The 17,515-nt window shown below is 50.7% G+C and overlaps 1 protein-coding gene across 24 annotated transcripts in view; it reads right to left on the bottom strand.

Moving 5' to 3' along the window:
- The window catches only part of CADPS (calcium dependent secretion activator), a 220,803-nt gene extending 203,562 nt beyond the window's left edge, over positions 1-17,241 (bottom strand). For 12 of the 24 annotated variants that reach the window (XM_040589456.1, XM_040589459.1, XM_040589457.1 and 9 more), the window contains exon 1: positions 16,734-17,241. In XM_040589456.1, the coding sequence (XP_040445390.1) occupies positions 16,734-17,114 (381 nt within the window). In that variant the 5' untranslated portion in view covers positions 17,115-17,241. The remainder of the gene's footprint in view (positions 1-16,733) is intronic. The other 12 variants (XM_040589461.1, XM_040589462.1, XM_040589464.1 and 9 more) reach the window with 1 other exon arrangement.
- Between the last annotated feature and the right edge of the window lie 274 nt (positions 17,242-17,515).

The raw sequence follows: 17,515 nt of genomic DNA, 5'->3' as shown, positions 1-17,515 counted from the left end.
AGGCAGCTCTGAGGCACTTGAGTCCATCCCACACTACTTTACTACTACACAGAGCTCTCCCCCACTCTCTCCCCGTGAAAATGTTTTTAGGCAGGGAAGAAACTGGAAATCATTACTGTGCCACAGCTCTGAAATACTTTCCCCATGTAGACAAGAAACTGCTCCCATCACAAAAAGTCTGGTTTCAGCGTGCATGTGCATGAATGTACAAGGTAAGAACTAAAAATAGAGGTACCCTATTTCCATGCATCGAGTCAGCAGGTACAGAAACAGCGTAAACAGTGATTCAGCAGCATCCTGAACAATGCAGAAGGTTGCTCCCTTGCCTCTGCCTCCCCATTTGCAGCCACCTCGGCTCACTCTCAGACTCCCAGAAGCTCCAAAGAGTGATGCCCAGATCTGCCTTGCAAAAACACCCCCAACCCCAATGGGACCAGGGGAGATCTGCCAGCCACAGGGGACTCACAAGGGAGCTGCTCAGCATCCTTGGGAAGGGGGTGATATGGGGTGCTTGAGAATGCCCTTCAGGCAAGGTCCAGCTCCCAGGAACAGGGCCATTTATAAAGCTCCTCTGCCTACAGCAGTTTTTCTAGTGCAAAGCCTACATGCAACCATAATTCACATTTTCGCTACTTTTTCATTGAGATTCTGAGCCTTGTATCTACAGATCTTAGATATTCAAGCTGGGCATACAAAAAGATGCATGACATACAACCATAGCGTATGGTTGCCATCTCTGGTGCAAAGTAGCGCTGTGACTCCATAAACACCCCTGATAAATTGCACAAGATGACACCAAGGACATTTTTCAAGTCCTGTGAGACTTGCTACATAAACAGCTACGACCTTGTACACAGGGTTTCAACAGGGATAAGTTGTTTTTTGCTGGTTCTCATGCCCATTTTTTTTCATTAATATTTGCTGAGAAGCCAGAAGGAGAAGCAGATATATGAAAAGGAGAATGAAGAGCATAAACATAATCTTTAATTTACCTTACATTTTGTAAAACTGTGATTTATCTTTCCAAGCAGAGGGTAAGAAAATATTTCAGTCTTCCCATCACGCAAGCTCTCTCATTCACCCTTTCAAAGCCAGCAAAGGGAAGAAAAGCCTCCAAAGCACTTATCTGCTCCACACCAAGCATCTGTGTGACCAGTTCTTCTCTACAGCCCCCAAAGTCCTGGGGCTAACGTGTTCCTTTCTGCTTTAACAAACTCTGCTCTCAGCTCCAGGCACTGTCACTCCCAAAGGCACCAGTGTTGTAGGAAAAACCCCTGCACCTGCTATAATGATGCTGTTATGCTCAGTGAATTCTGGCTGTGGCCCTGCTTAGCATCACCACCCCACCCAAGGCACAGGGCATCCAGCAAAGCTGACACCAGCCCCGGTGGGGCTGCTCCTACATTTTATTTTTTTAAGTTGCTTGAAGAACATTTGAGAACCTGGTCTTTAAGATCCACCACCCCCCCACACCCCCAAGAGAAGCTGATTCAACCAAAAGCACCAAGAGACAATCTAGACAAACCCTACTGGTTGGGACGCCCAAACCAGGATGCACCTCTGTGATGCCAGCCTTAAAAACTTTCTGGGTTTTGTTGTTTTCCTGGTCAAAACACATGAAACCAGTGGCATCAGCAGGCAGATGGGAACACTTAGAGCACAAGACATCCTTTGCATCCACCCTGCAGCCTCACACTGTGTAGCCTGGGCACAGACTGCTGCACCTCCAGTGGCTGGGGCTCCCCAGGGCAATGCAAGGGGGAGACTGTGCCCCCACATGTCTCCCAGACGTGACGCGGGGATGTTAAACCAAAAGTGCAGCCTGTGGCTCCGTGTCAGGCATGCCACAACCTGGCTCAGGCACCACTTAACTGCTCACGCCCCATGTAAAAACAGATAAATAATAATCAAGTCACTAAAATCAGGGGAGCTGTCATTACAACCACAACTTTCAGAGTCTTTTTTTATCGTTTGAGGGATGACAGTGCTTTGAGCAAGCAAGCACTGCATGTAGCCAGCAAGCTTTTTAATGTGTGACAAAACATATCATTGAAGGGTTTCCTTGCACAACTTTGACTTACCCCCACATCATTCCTAGTCAGCGTAAGTGACCAAGAACAACTGAAGCGCACAAGGATTTCAACTTAATCTCAGAATGGATTGAAGACCTTTCTACTCTCACCTTGACGTACTCTGAAGCCTGGGTGATTTGCATTTTGATGTCTAATTGAAATAAGGGTTGCTGCTTGATAGGCCTTAATCTTCTCAAAAACATGGTTGTGCCTCCCTCCCCAAAGCAAATATTTATCACGTTTCACCTTGAATATAGGTCACAGCATTGCAATGCAAGTACTCACAGCTGTAAAAAAAACAAACAGGAAGAGTCCGTCTAGGTAAAAAAAACAAATTCAAAAGGCACATCTGTTCTCCTGAGCCACAGCAAGGAAAGATTATTACCATTAGCATGGGGGTTATAAGCAAATGAAGCAATTGGTTAAAGAAAAAAAGAAAAGAAATCACTTATAGTGTCGTCTTTCATCATTAAATTTTAATGGAAAAAACACTGCGATTTGCTTAGTCTGAATATATGCGCAAATGTAAAGAGACCATCTGACATTGTCGAGGCATAACACCACAAGATAAATGGAGACTATTTGCCACACTACTGGAGCAGCTGTAACTCTCTCCCAGACCTGCAGCAATCAAACAAAAGGGCACAGAAATAGCAAGCCATCTGCCTCTTGCTGGCCACTGAGTCTTACGCATTTGGCTGATAGGAAAGAATCAAGGGTCTTATTCTTCTACTGCTCATATAGGCTTAAACAGGGGGCAGTTGAGCTGTTACAGTAGTTTAAATGCCCATCTCTTCTTAGTCCCATTTTGATTCTCCCTGCAAGACTTAGCCATCACCACAGGACAAACATGTGGAGGCCGTGGTTTGCACCAAGAGTGCCCTAAGCAAGGGCAACCAGAGCACATGCATATGCATCCAGAAAGCACCGGTCTGGAGCACAGCCTCACTTCACAAACTGCCAGCAATGCAAAACCAAGCACAGCACTCCAGGCTGCCTTCATTTCATACAGCAATTGGGTTTTGAGAGCATGAAAAGGAAAGAGAACGGTGGGGCAATAAGCCTGAAGATTTTCCTGTCCTGCTTCTGCATTACAGTGCAATTCTCCCTGCTGCTCCCCCCTGAAGGATGCAACACCCATGACAAGCTCGGGAGACAACAGAGGAACGAGCTGCAGGCAAGCCACGCACGTATGGAAACATCGAGCAGCCTGCTGCCCGCCTTCCCAAAAGCAAACAGAGAGGAGGAAAGGGTGCACAGCTATTGTGCAGAGTTGTTAAGATCTATACGAAGGCCCACATGTGTAAACTAAACATCGGCTCCTTTTATCATCAAGTGCGTACAACTTGTAAGCATGAATTATGCAAGACCTTTAACAGTCGTCTTCTAAGAGGGAGCAGCTGTAGAAGCTGCTCTGTGTCCTCCAAGCAAGTCACAGAAGGGGCAGCCCATGGATGCTCAGTGTCTGTGCGGCTGAGCTACAGCATGGGCGCTCTCACCAGATCCAGTCCCAGCGCTCCCAGGGACTCACGCACCCCATGCTAAGCAATTAGCACCTCATAACCTCTCACCATCTTCCAGCACTCTATGAAGAAATATTTTCATCACCTTTTTACTGACGGCAGCTTGAGAAAGATCTGGAGAATTGTGTGAGCTTGTGAAGGAATGAGCAGGGAGCTAAACCTGCAAGCCAGCTCAAACCCAAGCCCCCAGCTGGTGCCCAGACTGCGGAACTCTGCTTTTGCCTGGGAGCACAAGGAACCTGAAACAGCAAAGTGAGACCAGGGAGCTCCGGTCCCTGTTTCAGTTCAGTAATTTTCTCTTTGACTAGTGAACCCCCGCACCTGGCTGGTGCCCGTGGGTGAGGATGCCAGCCCTAGGGCAGCGCTGCACAGCCCACATCGCAGGCATCACCAGGCCACCTGCAAACACCGGCTGCAGGTGGGGATGCAGGCAGGGATGCAGGCTGGCAGCACCATGCACTCACCTGCCCCGAGCCGTGACCTGTACAGCACTGCAGGTGACTTAACTCAGCCCGGTCACCAGGTCCTCACTGAGCTGACACCACGCTTAGCAAATGTGCTAAGGTTGCTGACAGTAAGCGCTGGCTGTAAATTACCTATAGGGTGAGAAAGCTTTTGATACAATTTTACATAAAATATTAATCTCTCCAGTCAATACAGATGCTGTTAGGATTGAGTGGCGGGGCTGTACGCAGCGAGGAAGTGTTTTGGAATATAACAGGTGCTGCAAGGGGAAGCACAGATCGGTATTAAGACCGGTTTCATTTATTGTATATATCATCGACTTGGAAGAACAAGCATCAAGCACTGTGATTACATTTACTGATGATTCAGAGTTGTGTGGGCTCCTCAATACACAAGAGGAGGGCAATAAAGTCCTGGACAACTGAGCAAGCAAGCACCTCAGGGGATAATTAAATTAATTCAAGCTATGGAAATGCCACACAACAAGGCTAAAACATAAAGCAAATAACATTGAAAAGGACTTTGCACTCAGAGACTGTGAGAGACAAACCCAGGCTACTGCTTGCTCCCAGTTATCCACCCAGAGCACCAGGCGCTGCACAAGTACAAAGCTGATGTCACGGCCATCAGGTGAAAACAGGTACAGGCCACGCATGAAGCATTAAAAAAGCAGTCCCAGTGACACCAGTTGTACATGCCCACAGCCCAACACACTGCGGCTTTAGAGAGGAGCCGTGCCACCTGGGCACCTCTGGCAATACAGCAGCTCCTGGGCCACCCTGGGAAAACAAGCCCATGCAGGGGACCTCAGGCCACAGCGCCTGCCTCCCACCTTGCTTACCAGCTCCCAGTCCCTATGACCAGCTTCCTTCCAGACTCTTGACCAGAGCTCCCCGTTCCCAGATTGTGTACCTGCCCCTAACTGCCTGGGCAGCCTCCCCTCGCTAACCAGCCCTGCCTGATGCAAGGCAGCTGCCTTTGGAGACAGAGGCATCTTGTCCGAGCCACCCTGCCCAGCAAAGAGATCGTTGGCAGGGCATCACAACAGGCACAGAGCCCCTTTCAGGAGAGGGGCCCCAAGAACACAGCAGAGCAAGACTGGGAAACACAAAGCATGTGGAACAGCAACATGAGAAAGGACACAGGAGAAGTAAGAAGTGGCAAAACTGCCCAAGGTGCCAAAGGCAGGAAGATGCTAAATTTGATGAGGCTGAGGAAGAGAGCCAAAGGAGAAATAAATAGAGCTAATGAGAAAACAAGGCATGAGCATTCAAAAACCTTTAACACACTGCTAAACAGCAATAAAAAGGCAATTAGAGTTCCGAGATGCATGGAGGGTAATTGCACACACTATAAATAGGTGGTGGGAAGACTGTCCCGCTCAGCAGGATCTGATTCACTTTTGGGGTGACTTCTCCATGCAGACAGGAATATTCTGGTGCGAGACAGAAGCTGAGAGATAAGAGTTTACAGGGAGATGAGATTACAGGAAGAATTTCTATCACACACGTCCTTCTGCATGAAGTATGTACCAAGCAGGAGCTTTGCAATAAAGACTTCAGAGGTCTGAGCTTGAGGAACTCCAAACAGAAGTTCAGCAGTAGAGATGCAAAATAGCCTTAGAAAGAAACATCCATTTTCTACCAGCCAGCAACATGTACAACACTAGAGTCTGGGCAGCTGAGTGGCTGCCACTACTGATGGAGAAACGGGCTAACCACACGGCTCTCCAGCACCCACAGAGATCCTGCCCTGCTCAGCTCATAACCCTTGCACAAGCATGTGCACACATGCACTTGCAACAGCATTCAACAGCAACTAAGCAGCTTGCTGTGCTCCACAGACACATAACCCCCTCCCCTGTGCTAAGGTACACCCTGGAGGGATGCCCAAGTCTGGGCCATACAGGCTCACGGCAGCCAGTGCAAGCAGCTGGCTCACTGTTTAAAGAACAAGTTTTCTGATGCCATTCCCTGCACAGGCTTCCCTCCCTACACCAGCCAGGCTGGAGCAAGTGCACTGACTGCCACGAGGTGCTCTCCTTTGCTAGGTGCACAGCTCAGGCTCTGAGGCAATGTGCCACCACAGGTCTTGGGGAAGAAGGAGCCCGCAGAGCAGATAAAACCCACAAGACCCCAGGCAAAGGTAGGGACAGAGTCTTTGCAGCATTGCAACCAACATCTTTAAGAGCAGATGGTACCACTGAAGTCCAGGGAACCCACCAACAAGCAGAAACTGCACCAGGCAGATCCCTGACCAATGTAAACCAACAGTGCACGATCAACTCAAGTTTTCTTTTTTGAGGACATCAGTTCTATCTTGAGACAGCTAGAGGGTAGAAAAAGTCCTATTCACCTCCAGCCAAGCCTTCTGCAGAGTAAATAGGAGATGGAAAATGCAGCCACCCCTGGGAGCTGTAAGCAATCCCTCCCCCCTGCCCCGTCTCCTTCACAGACACCCTTCTGGAGGAGGAAAATTTTCAGACTGAAGCACCAAAGGCTCTAGAAAGGGATGGAGCAAAGCTGTCACTTCACAGCTCCAAACTCCCTTGGCCAGGCCTGGTGTCCTTCCCAGCTCCCTGTTCCTTCCCACCGCAGAGCATTGGCATCAATTCACACATGGGAGCTGCTCTGCCCTCACGAATGACTGAGCACACACAAAGTCTCTGCAGTCCTAACTCCAGCTAGCTCCTGGCTATGCACCAAAAAACAACCCCGTGCAGCCCAGACAGCTGCACATCCCCAGATAACAGCAGCAGATGGCTTCTGCCTGAGGTCTTGCTGGCAGAGGGTGGTCTGCAGTGCCGGGGGTGGGAGGCACAGCGCTGGTTTTTGCAACACGCACCACTGGAGGGTCACGCAGCCTTGCCCGTGGCTGAAGAAGTGCTGGCTGTGTCCTTCTTTCATCCTTGCACTGTCACCATGCAGGTAGCAAAGCAGCCGGCTCCTGCTGCGTCACTCCATTAGCTTCCTTCCGAGACAGCAATGAGTCTGTCATCTCTGGTTGCAAGAAGGGTGGGAGAAGTCTGCTCAGAGGGAGGGGAAATCTAGGGGTGTAGACTATAAAAAGCAAACTTGGCACGTGCAACATGTAAAGCATTTGTGCCCTCTTGCTGTACCAGGAAAGGATATTTGGCATTTTAGGAAAATTTGCCTTTTGCCAGATATTCTGCTTGTGTGATGCCTGCATCACCTTCCAGCTGCCTAAACCCTCTGCTGCTGAGGTGTGAGAGCAGCTGACCCTCCCCATAGCACGCCAGGCAAAGTGAAACCCTCGTCTTGCAAAAGCTAGTCCCTGCCAGCACCACCAGCAGTCCCGACAGAACTTCTGAACAGCTTCACTTCATTGCTCCCAAATCATCTAGTATTTTCTATGCCTAAAACTTAATGCCCGAGTCCGCTCTCTTTCCCGGCCCCCACCCATCAGACAGGGACATCTGAGGGGAGCGACAAGTAGCACACGGGCTGCATCTGGCTGGCTGTTCATGGAGGAGCTTCTCCCTTCCACAGCCACCTGCACCAGCCACGTGCCAAGGTCCACCACAGTGAGCCCAGAAACCTCTTCCCAAAGCATCTTTGCAGTACTATGGGTTTAAGGCTCCCTTGAATCTCTCCTTGGAATAAGAGTTTGTTTCCAAGCAAAGCACCACCTGGAAATGAGATGGGTGGTACAACAGACAGTGGTGATACGTACAGAAAAATGCCTTCTATATAGGAAGAAAACAATACATTTTTGACCCCAATCGAACTCTCTACTGAACTACCATCATATCTCACTCCAGTGAGCGTGGTACTGTATTTAGAAGCATTGGTTTACGTTCCTTCTGACAGCCAAATATCAGACCCAATTCCCTTTGTCACATCAGAGTGCCACCAGCCAGGCAGCTTGTCCTGCTGTTCCCAGACAGGAACCTGTGCATCATCTGTGACTCCCCAGGCTCCAAAATGACCCTTGTGCACACACCCCCACATCCCTCCTGAAAGAGGCAAACCACTGCCCTTCTCCAAGCTCCAAGGAAAGCAAGAGGCTGCTCCACTGTGATATGGCCGTGGGGAAGGTTGTGTGTTGGGGTACAAGATTTTACAGTCTTAAGCAGCCCAACGTGTGGCTGTGGCTGCCTGGTAAAATCCTGCACCTCAACACACAGCCTTCTGTTATCTCAGGGCAATGCTGACTTAGCATCATCTGGACTGGTAACATGATAAACTCCTCAGGGAAGGGAGAATCACTTCCTACAGGAGATGGCGTACCCTGTACACCTCATCGATTGCAAACACGTTGCAACTAATAGACATCAGTGGTTACTACAAACTTACAGGATCTGCAGACTCCCAGTGCCATCCTCTCCAGCTCAGCAGGTGCTTGGGATCAAATTCAGATGCTAGAGCAGACACTGCTGATGCTCTTCACAAGGCAGCATGTGAGACTTTCAGTAAGAAATATCTTAACCAACAGCTGCTTCTATCAGTAGCTCCTCATGGTGTGAGCCTGGAAAATAGCCTTTCCTTCCTATTACTTTCCTCGCCTGCACCAGACAGGCAACTGGGAGCCAAACCACCCACTTCAAGCCCTGCTCTGAGGGACTGAGCTGAGACTCTGCACATCACGGTGCTGCTCTGGGTGCAGGGCTTCTTTTGCCTGTAGAAGTATATTAGGCAACAACGACATCCAAAACAAGTGCTTTTTTCCCCCCACTGCCAAAAAGTTTACTTGAGTTTTTTTCCCCCCGCAGCATCCTTCCCCTGGCTGAATACAGACAGCAGATGAAAGTCTTGAGGGGACAAGGTCACTCTATCAGATTCAGTTCATACCCAGTGCTCATCCTAAATCATTAAGAGTGAATCTAAATCCCACCCAAAAAAGTAGCGTGAGGTAGAAATGAGTTCTACAGACAAAGCTAGACCTGAAGACTGTGTCCTTATATTCTGAAGACAAAGAGCACCCCATCCTTGGATGAACATCATTTAGCACAAAAGATACGAAAGGCTACCGCCGGACTATTTAGCGGGCAGCCCTGTTTGCCAGGGTATTTGTACAAATGCACTGTGGCATCAGCCCCGAGTCCTACCAAAGTCAGTGGTACAGATCCTTCAAGATCTGCACACCACATCTCCAGTCCCTAAACACTGCAGCACCATCATGAAAAAAAATAAAAATATCCAGGCTTTGGGCTAGGAAAAACATGATTAAATCTAATTTCATTTCTAGGTTTCTTCATCAAACACTAACATTTGGGTATGGGTAGACACTCAGCACTTGAATGGTTGCGCTCACACAACTGTCCTGAAGCACATGGGTCAAGTCATTGAATTGTATGGCCCAAGCCACCAAGTTGTGTGCCAGGGCAGTTTTCCAGCCCCTCCAGGCTGGAGGTGTCCTGTACTAATGTGCCCTCACAAGGGTCATTATATACCTCACACTCCTAGAAGCCCAAGCTCCCAAACTTACTGAGGCAGACAGACAGGTTTTGAACTATGACAACTACAAACACAGCATCACTTACCCCAAGCTGAATAAACATTCACATGACATTTTGACTCAGGTGTTTAAATTCTAGAAAACGTCTGACTTTCAGCTTGAATCACTGACAAACAATACCAAATATTATCACTAAAAGCACCTATTCAAACAACAATTTCACACATTCACATCAAACAGTGACTCCCCTTATGTCCAATTTTAAGAATGATGCCCACCCAATCCAGAAGAAAAACCAGTCAAAGCACCCCAACTATCCTGTACCCACAAATAACTTCTTCCAAAACTGGCACCACGTTAGGATGCTCCATGTATTTTTTTCAGTAACTACAAGGTAAAAACACAGGGATTTTCCCCAGGAACCTGCGTTTCCCCTCTCCCACCTTAAAAAAGACAGAGCTGAACCCTGCTGCTGGACCAAAAAGCATGCCCTGCAAGAAGGATGGCCCAATTCTGACCCACCGGGAGCCAGTGGTACCACCTGCTGCGTGGAGTGGTCAAGGCAAGGAGACAAACTCTGCTTGTCCTCCTGTGCCTGCACCACACCCTCTCAGAGCTGGGGACCGAGGTGTCACCTTCCCTTGCACCTCACCCGGCTCCGTCTTCCAGGAAGGGAAGACCTTTGAGGAGCCACTCATCCTCCTGGGCAACAAACGGAGAGGATCTACTCACTACCACGGAAGGTCCCCTCACAGGCTGTTTTAAGGTAACTTTACTCTTTTAATTAGGCTTAGTTTTTAAAGACACACTAAAATATATGTTTCCTAGAAATTACTTTGTGGGTGAAACCCTGGTGCTGCTGAAGCCACTAGATGAATTCACATCAACACAAACCAAGCAATGGCTCTTGATTATATATGCTGTATTGATTGGTCTTAACATATTAATCAGGTTTACATAATTAAATAGAAATAGGATATTTACCTTGTACTCCCTTGGACTAAAGCATTGGCAGTAGCTGTAAGGGGGTTGTATACATACGCTGCTAGTAGCAGTGTTGTGATGGCTGGGTTCCTACTGCTAAATCACACTACAAATTAAATACTTCTCCAGCTAACAAAAAATTACATAGGGAAATTACTTGCTGACCGCTTCCCTCTTAGGTGAATGGAGAATGAGTGACTCATCATTCAGCAGAAGGAATTACAAGTTGTGCAGAAGGCAAAGTGCTTCGGGGAAAGCATCTAGACTACGCAAAGCAAAGCCATAAATAATACCTTTTGGAAATGACGAGCTTTAGCACGGGTTGGAGCTGCACGATCTGCTAAGTCTTCTCCACTCTTAGTTCACAACATCTCTGGCCTGAGAGGTGCCACCCACAATAATTGAATCATCAGGCTATGGATCAGGAAACGCAAAGTTTTACAACAGCCGAAGATCAAGCTCACAGCCTATTTAATTACCTGCTTCCCAATCCAATAAGCTGCAAGTATATAAATAGCCAAAGTATGACAAATATTTAATATCTGCTGGAATTAAATTAAGATAAGGCACTGGCAAAATAAATTATAAGTGTTTTAACTGAAAAATAACCATTTTCTGAAGATTCCAGACAATCTGAGCACAACAGCCACACTCTGCACTCCACACTGCCAAGGAACACCGCATCTCAGATGTGCCAGACCCCCTTCCCCACCGCAGCGCTCTCCAAGCAGCAGTGAAATGCAGGCAGGTTTATCTTCACTTTGGGGTTAGCGTGGTGCTGACCCGGGGACAGCCCTAGCCTCATTTGATGGTGGCATGGCCTATGCCCACACTGAGCCAGCTAAGTGGCAAAAGCAGCCCCTAACTACTCTTCCAGGTTTTTACAGGCATAGCACTGATAACTATCTTGCACCAGGTCCAGGTGATGCCTGAGACCTGCCTGGAGCTTCCATCTCCTCAAACAGCACTAGAGAGCAACCGAGGAACAGGCAGAAAATAAGCAGAGCTTCATCTTTACCTCTCCTCTCCTGCAGAGCTGAGAAAACCACACCTCCAAGGGTTTCTTGAGGCCAGCAAAGCAGAACCTGACCATAAAAATCACAGTTCCTCCAGCAGGAGGCTGCTAAAACAAGTCCCAACACCACCTGAGTCATGGTCTTTCCCAGAAGAATGATGTGTTGGTGGTTTTAAGAGATAACCTGTGTAAATATTGTGCGAGAGTAACAACCCAACCCATGATAGGGAAGAAGTATGTGGTTATTTGGAAGGCTGCACTAGCTTTACTATATGTTCCTAACTGTTGTAGCATCTGCATGCATGCCAAAACGGCAGAAATTTGATAATTTAAGATGCATCGTAACTGATTTAACCAGGTTTCTGATCCTTCACACCTGTTCTGCATTAAGCACTGTGCTTAAATCAATCATCATTCAGCAAAGCACAAGCTTAAGCGCTTTGCTGAATTTGACCGAGAATTTTGTTAATGCACCTGACGTCATCCCGCAGGCTTACACAAGGACCCAAATCACAAGGCACTTCTCCCAGGAGTAGCTCCAGTAATCTGCAGCTAAGCTGGAACTTTTTTTCATCCCACATTTATCCCGCTGGGAACTGATTTACTCTCCCACATGCTGCCTGCCTGCTCCCTCGTTCTGCGGGGAGGAAAACAGGTGATGACAATCACAACTGCAGCAATGCCTGACCTAACATGCTCTCACATTTTAACTCTTAATAAATTCTTCCTGCTGCCCCTTTCCTAACGAGTGTTTTCAAGGGGCTGGTGATAATCTGGAGATGATCTCCCAGTTTATACTATTTTGAATGAGCAAATGCCTATTCCTGGGTTGTGCTGTGCCTTTTGGCTGCTGTACTTTGGAGGTACTTAGCAAGAGGTATAGCCCACATTCAAGGGTGCCTGGTCTGCATCACTACAGAGACATACACGTTGCCTGACTTCCCCAGGCTTCCAGCTGAGCTCTCCTCCCAAAGGCTTCAGACAGTTGGGATCAAGCAGGGAGAGGCACAGGGCATAGCCGGTTGTCTCAACTCTACTTCCAACAAGTCAGCGTGAGCTAGAGAAAAGACTAAATACATCCTGGGCAAGCAATTACCAAGCTAAGTGCCATCTGCGGTAATAAAACACATTGTTCTGAGAGCAACAGAGCTGGCAAAGCTGCTTTCCTCCTGAGCTGCATCGTGAGGCTGGAGCCTTCAGCGTCTGGCAAAGTGTAAACTCTGATGGGAGCTTTTTCCCCCAGGTCACACATCCAGAATCTTGCTCAGATTCCCCAGTGTCTAGTAAGGGCTGTCCACACACTGCCACCTTCCTCCCACCTGTGATAGGCAATAAATACAGATGTCCCTATTTTCACCAACCTTTTAAGGGATGAGTATCTTGCAGACCACTGTCTGCCTGTCAAATGTGCCTGGAATTCAGTGGCAGCTTAAAAAGAAATTTAAGGGGAAAGTAAGACAGCACGAGCAGGTTCTAATAAGCCTTTTCCCACCCACCCCCCTCCTTAGGAAACAATGCTAGTAAGGTGTAGATAAAAGAACTTGCAGGTAGACATCACAGATGTGCAGTTACTCAAGTAAAGCCTTACTACAAACATAAAGATAAACTTGAAGCAGAGGTGTAGGCTTGAACACACTAATCTAAAAACCAATTTTCGCTCTGCTGCTGAAATTTCTGGGGCATCAGGATCAGAAAAATACCATCTGAGTGACATTTGCTTGAATTCAACTTGAAATCTGAAATAGTTTGTTACCGGTGTAAACAAGCAATGCTGTCATGCCCACATACAGTATATACCCAGCTATGCCATCCATTCACACATTTCCACTGCTCTCTCCTCTCTCATATACATTATAATTCCTCAAACCACATGTAATTGTCTTTCGGTGGCAACAGTACCTTAAGTACACACTTCCCTTTATTCCGAGGCGGTTCACTAGCGCTGCAGAACAACAGGCTGCATTTTCCAGCTCCTGAGCACTACACACAGGCATGCTGCTACATAACCGGTACCCGCGGTGCCTGTGCATTACACTGCCATAACATGCAGCCCCTGGGGCGCAGGGTACCGGCCAGCTCTGATAGAGCAGCGCTGTAGGATCAAGGAGGGAGGATTACACGCCTCAGGGGAGGTACTGCAGGCATCTTCAGCCCAGGCAAGAACTTCAGTGCTGCAACTGTAACAAACCCGATTGCTTTCTTTTCTGGGAAAACTGCAAAGAAGATGATGAAGCTACAGAAACCACCTGGGCTCTGGGAGCTTGGCAGGGGCTGTATGCAGCGCAGCCCATCTCAGGCCCTGTGGCTCTCCCATGGAGATGGGCTGGCTCTTAGCAGGTAGCCCAGTCAGGCAAATGCTCTGCAGGGCGACCGCATTGCCACCTCACCTGCAAAGCCTGGTCACCCTGCTTGGGCTGTGCTCGGGGCTGGCAGCACCTTCCCGTGCTACAGGGGAGAGCTGTGGGCGAGGTGAAGCCAGACCTCCTCCTCCTCCTTCCAGCACCAGGCAGGACCTGCCGAGCAGGGCTGGGGACAGGCCACTCACCCTCACCACTGCACAGCCCTGCCAGAACACCTCTGCCGTGGCTGCTCAGCACCTCGCTGATGCAGGCGTGGCGTCTGAGCAGCCCTGCACGAATCCTGGCCGGTCCCCAGCCCTGGCAGAGCCCAGCGGGGCTCCCAGGCGTCCTGCCCGAGGGCAGCAACCGCAGCGGGCATCGGACAGGGTCAGGTCCTCACATCTCCAGGGTGCCCACACAGGCAGTGGATCAAGCATCTCCCTCCCCAGCCTCTCCGTGGCCCTGCGCCCTAGTGTGGGGGCTTCTGCTTGCCGTTTCTCCCAGGATGAAACCCTTCCAAATGGCAGGCTGTGAGGGTGGAGAGGCAAATGGCACATGGAGAAGGAATTGGACTATCCCTCCTCTGCTAATGAGGAAACTGAGGCAACAGCTTCCTGGTTTTCTCCCAGCTTTCCCCCGAGGAGCAAAATGTATTTGCTCCACCCTGGTGAGTCTTGAAACATCTGGTATTTCCATCGTTGCCAAAGGCCCACCAGCAGACAAAGTCCTCACAGACCATCCAGCCTGGCAGAGCCGCCATGAGAGAAGCTTGGTGCCCAAGAGGGAACGAGTCCCACACCTTCACCCTCTGATCCCCCTAAAGCCACAGAAGGAAGGGTGGGCTTTCCCAGAGGGATGCGCGAGAAAGCAGAGGAACACATGAAGTGAAACAACAGAGTCCAGGCTCCAGCAGTCCTTTGACTTTAATAGGAGTCTTGACTAAGGAAAAAGGGCAAGGATTTCCTCCCAGCATGACAACTGAATATAGGGATATACAGAAGATGAAAACCCAGCACGACTTCACCTTTAGAAGGGAAAATTCAAATTGACATGTGTTGTCAAGTTGAATTTAGCTTTCCCAATTCCATCTCACTGCTAAGTTTGAGGGGAAATGGTCAGCCCCCAAGACACACCTATTTTAGCTATTTGTATAAATAAGCCAGATGCATTTCCCTATGTTATTCATGTCACAGAGATGGATTTCCTCCTAAGATCCTGTGTAACTTCCCCATTCACTCAAGTATTGCTGCTGGTTTATAATTTCTCTCATTGCTCCCCATTTCTTCATTTCACTTGCAGTTTATTCCCCCCTTTTCTCTTTCCTTCCCCTCTTTCTATCCCTTCACAGCACAGTATCTTGATTCAGGGACTATGAGTCACCCTTCTTCCTAGCCACTCTTCTCCGGACCACTAAAACGCTGCCTGCTCCTTTGGAAAAAACTGCTTTTCAATCTCAGTTCGTGTTTACATGAGAAACAGTTGCAGGGCTTGTTTGTTTGTTTTAGTTTCCACATAACCAGCGATTACTTAAATTCCATCATCTTTTTCAAACATCAAGAAGTTGCACAGGAAACAAAAACCAAGCAGACTTTGAAAATCCACAATCTATTAAAAAGGGTTATAGGCAAAACTAAAATAAAATATGAAACCTAGCTGTACTTTCAGCTATACACTTTGCTCAGCAAACAAAAGCAGATCATTCAACCTTCCAGCAACACCAGATTGTCCTATATTGCCTTTAAACTACATGCAGTACGGGTACACTTTCCTACCTCCGTATGTTGCAATGACTAATAATAGTCCTGTGGTGTAACAGAACTGAATGTCGTTTGCATCAATACATCCAGGAGTCTGCCTGATTTGTAAAGGTCATTTGTGAACACAGAACAGTATCAAGGCTAAAACTGCAGTCTAAGAAACTCAACTGAAAGCACAGAGAGAAAAAAAAAAACCTCGGCCAGCCATTGCAGAGCGCTACATCCCATCACAGATCTAACTCTAGCTGCCACAGGGAAAAAGTTGGCTGCGTTTGACTGAAAGGCACCTGTGTCCCTATCCCGGGGAAACTGAATTTGTGCCCTGGCCCATGAGCTTGTGCCTCAGCAGAGAGATGAGCTTCAGGAGGGCTCCTGCGGATGGGGAGCCCAGGTGAAGGTGCTCCTGGCCAGCGTCTGCCCTGCCGCCACGGTGCGCTCAGGGAGGAAGAGTCGGGACTGTGGCTGTGACTTCACCACCAAGCTCTGCTGCCACGTTTTGTTGGGAAGCCGGCATCAGGGAGCTCGCCGTGCAGAAACACTTGCAAGAAGTTGAAATGAGACTCAGCAACTCCCCAAGTCAGTGCCAGCGCTCCCAGTTAAGCAAACTTTGCAGCGAGCACAGAGTTGCACAGTCCCTTTGCAGGAGGCAAGGGCACGTGCCTGGTGTTTTCCAGCAACATAACCCATTTCTCTCCTCTCGACAACCTTTAGATGGCCAACATCCCAAACTTCCCGAGTCCTCATGTTGCGTAACTGGGAGCAATGCCATATGCCAGCGTGCCGGCTCCGTGCAGGAGACCACGGTGGGGAGCAGCGGGGAGGGGTGGCATGGGGGCTTCCCCACGGCCGGGGCTGGAGCTGCTGGAGCAACCCCCACCTGCGCGGGCCCAAGGTGCCCTGTGCCGGGACTGCCCTTGGGGTGCCCGGGCGGCCGCGGGCCTGGGGAGCGCCGGTGTGGGGCTGCCGGGGAGCGGGACAGGGGCAGCGGGGCAGGCGGGAGGGCACCCGGGGGAGCGCGCAGGGGGGCAGGGGGCACCGAGGGGAGCGGGCAGGGGACAGGAAGGTGGCTGCCGAGGGGCGGGCAGGCAGCGGGCAGGGGACGGTGAGGGAGCTGCCGGGGGAGGCCGGGCCTGGCCGGGCGGGCAGCCCGTGCGCGATACCTTCTGCTGCCGGCGGGCCATGTCGGTGGGCTGCTTGGCGTTGAAGGGGTAGGCGATGCAGCGCATGACGAAGACGTAGAGCTGCAGCTTCCTCTTCCTCTCCTCCTCCTCCCGCTGCAGCCGTTCCAGCTCGTCCTTCTCCTTCTCGCTGGCCACCGAGGGGCTGGGGCTGGCGGGCCGCGCAGCGCCGCCGCCGCGCCCACCCGGCTGCAGCCCCCCGCCGCCGCCGCCGCTGCCGGCTCCGCCGCCGCCGCCGCCGCCCGGGCCCTCGCCGGGGCGGCTGGGCGAGAGCCGCGCCGCGGCGGGCGCCAGCGGCTCCTTCCCGCTCTCCTCCTCCACCAGCTCCTCCGACTCCTCCTCGCTGGACGACGGGTCCAGCATCGCGGCGGCGGCTGGGCTCGCCCGGGCCGGCTGGGGGCTGCGCTGGCTCCGCTCGGCGTGGCGCGCCGCGGCTCTGCCCGGCTCCCGCTCCCGCTCCGGCCCCGGCTCCGCTCGCCGCCGCGCCCGCGCGCGCCCCCGCGCCGCCCCGCCCCGCCCCGCCCCGTGCGCGCGGGCGCTGGCCGCGGTGCTGCACGGCGGGGGGCGAGGGAGGGAGCGAGCGCGGGGCGGCCCCGCCGCGCATGCCCGCTGCGCGCCGCCGGGGCGCGGCCGCCAAGGGGCGCCGCCATGGCCGTCGCCTCGGGCGGGCCGCGGGGTGCCGGGCCGGTGGGTGGCTGTGCTGTCCCCGCGCACCGCGCTGCCCTCCGTGTCCCCGCGGCCCCCCACGGACACCGCTGTCCCCG

The sequence above is a fragment of the Falco naumanni genome, chromosome 4 (genome assembly GCF_017639655.2).
Source record: "Falco naumanni isolate bFalNau1 chromosome 4, bFalNau1.pat, whole genome shotgun sequence".
In the NCBI taxonomy this organism is placed as follows: domain Eukaryota; kingdom Metazoa; phylum Chordata; class Aves; order Falconiformes; family Falconidae; genus Falco; species Falco naumanni.
The sequence above is the reverse complement of the archived record's forward strand: the minus strand, read 5'-3'. Positions and strand labels throughout refer to the sequence as shown.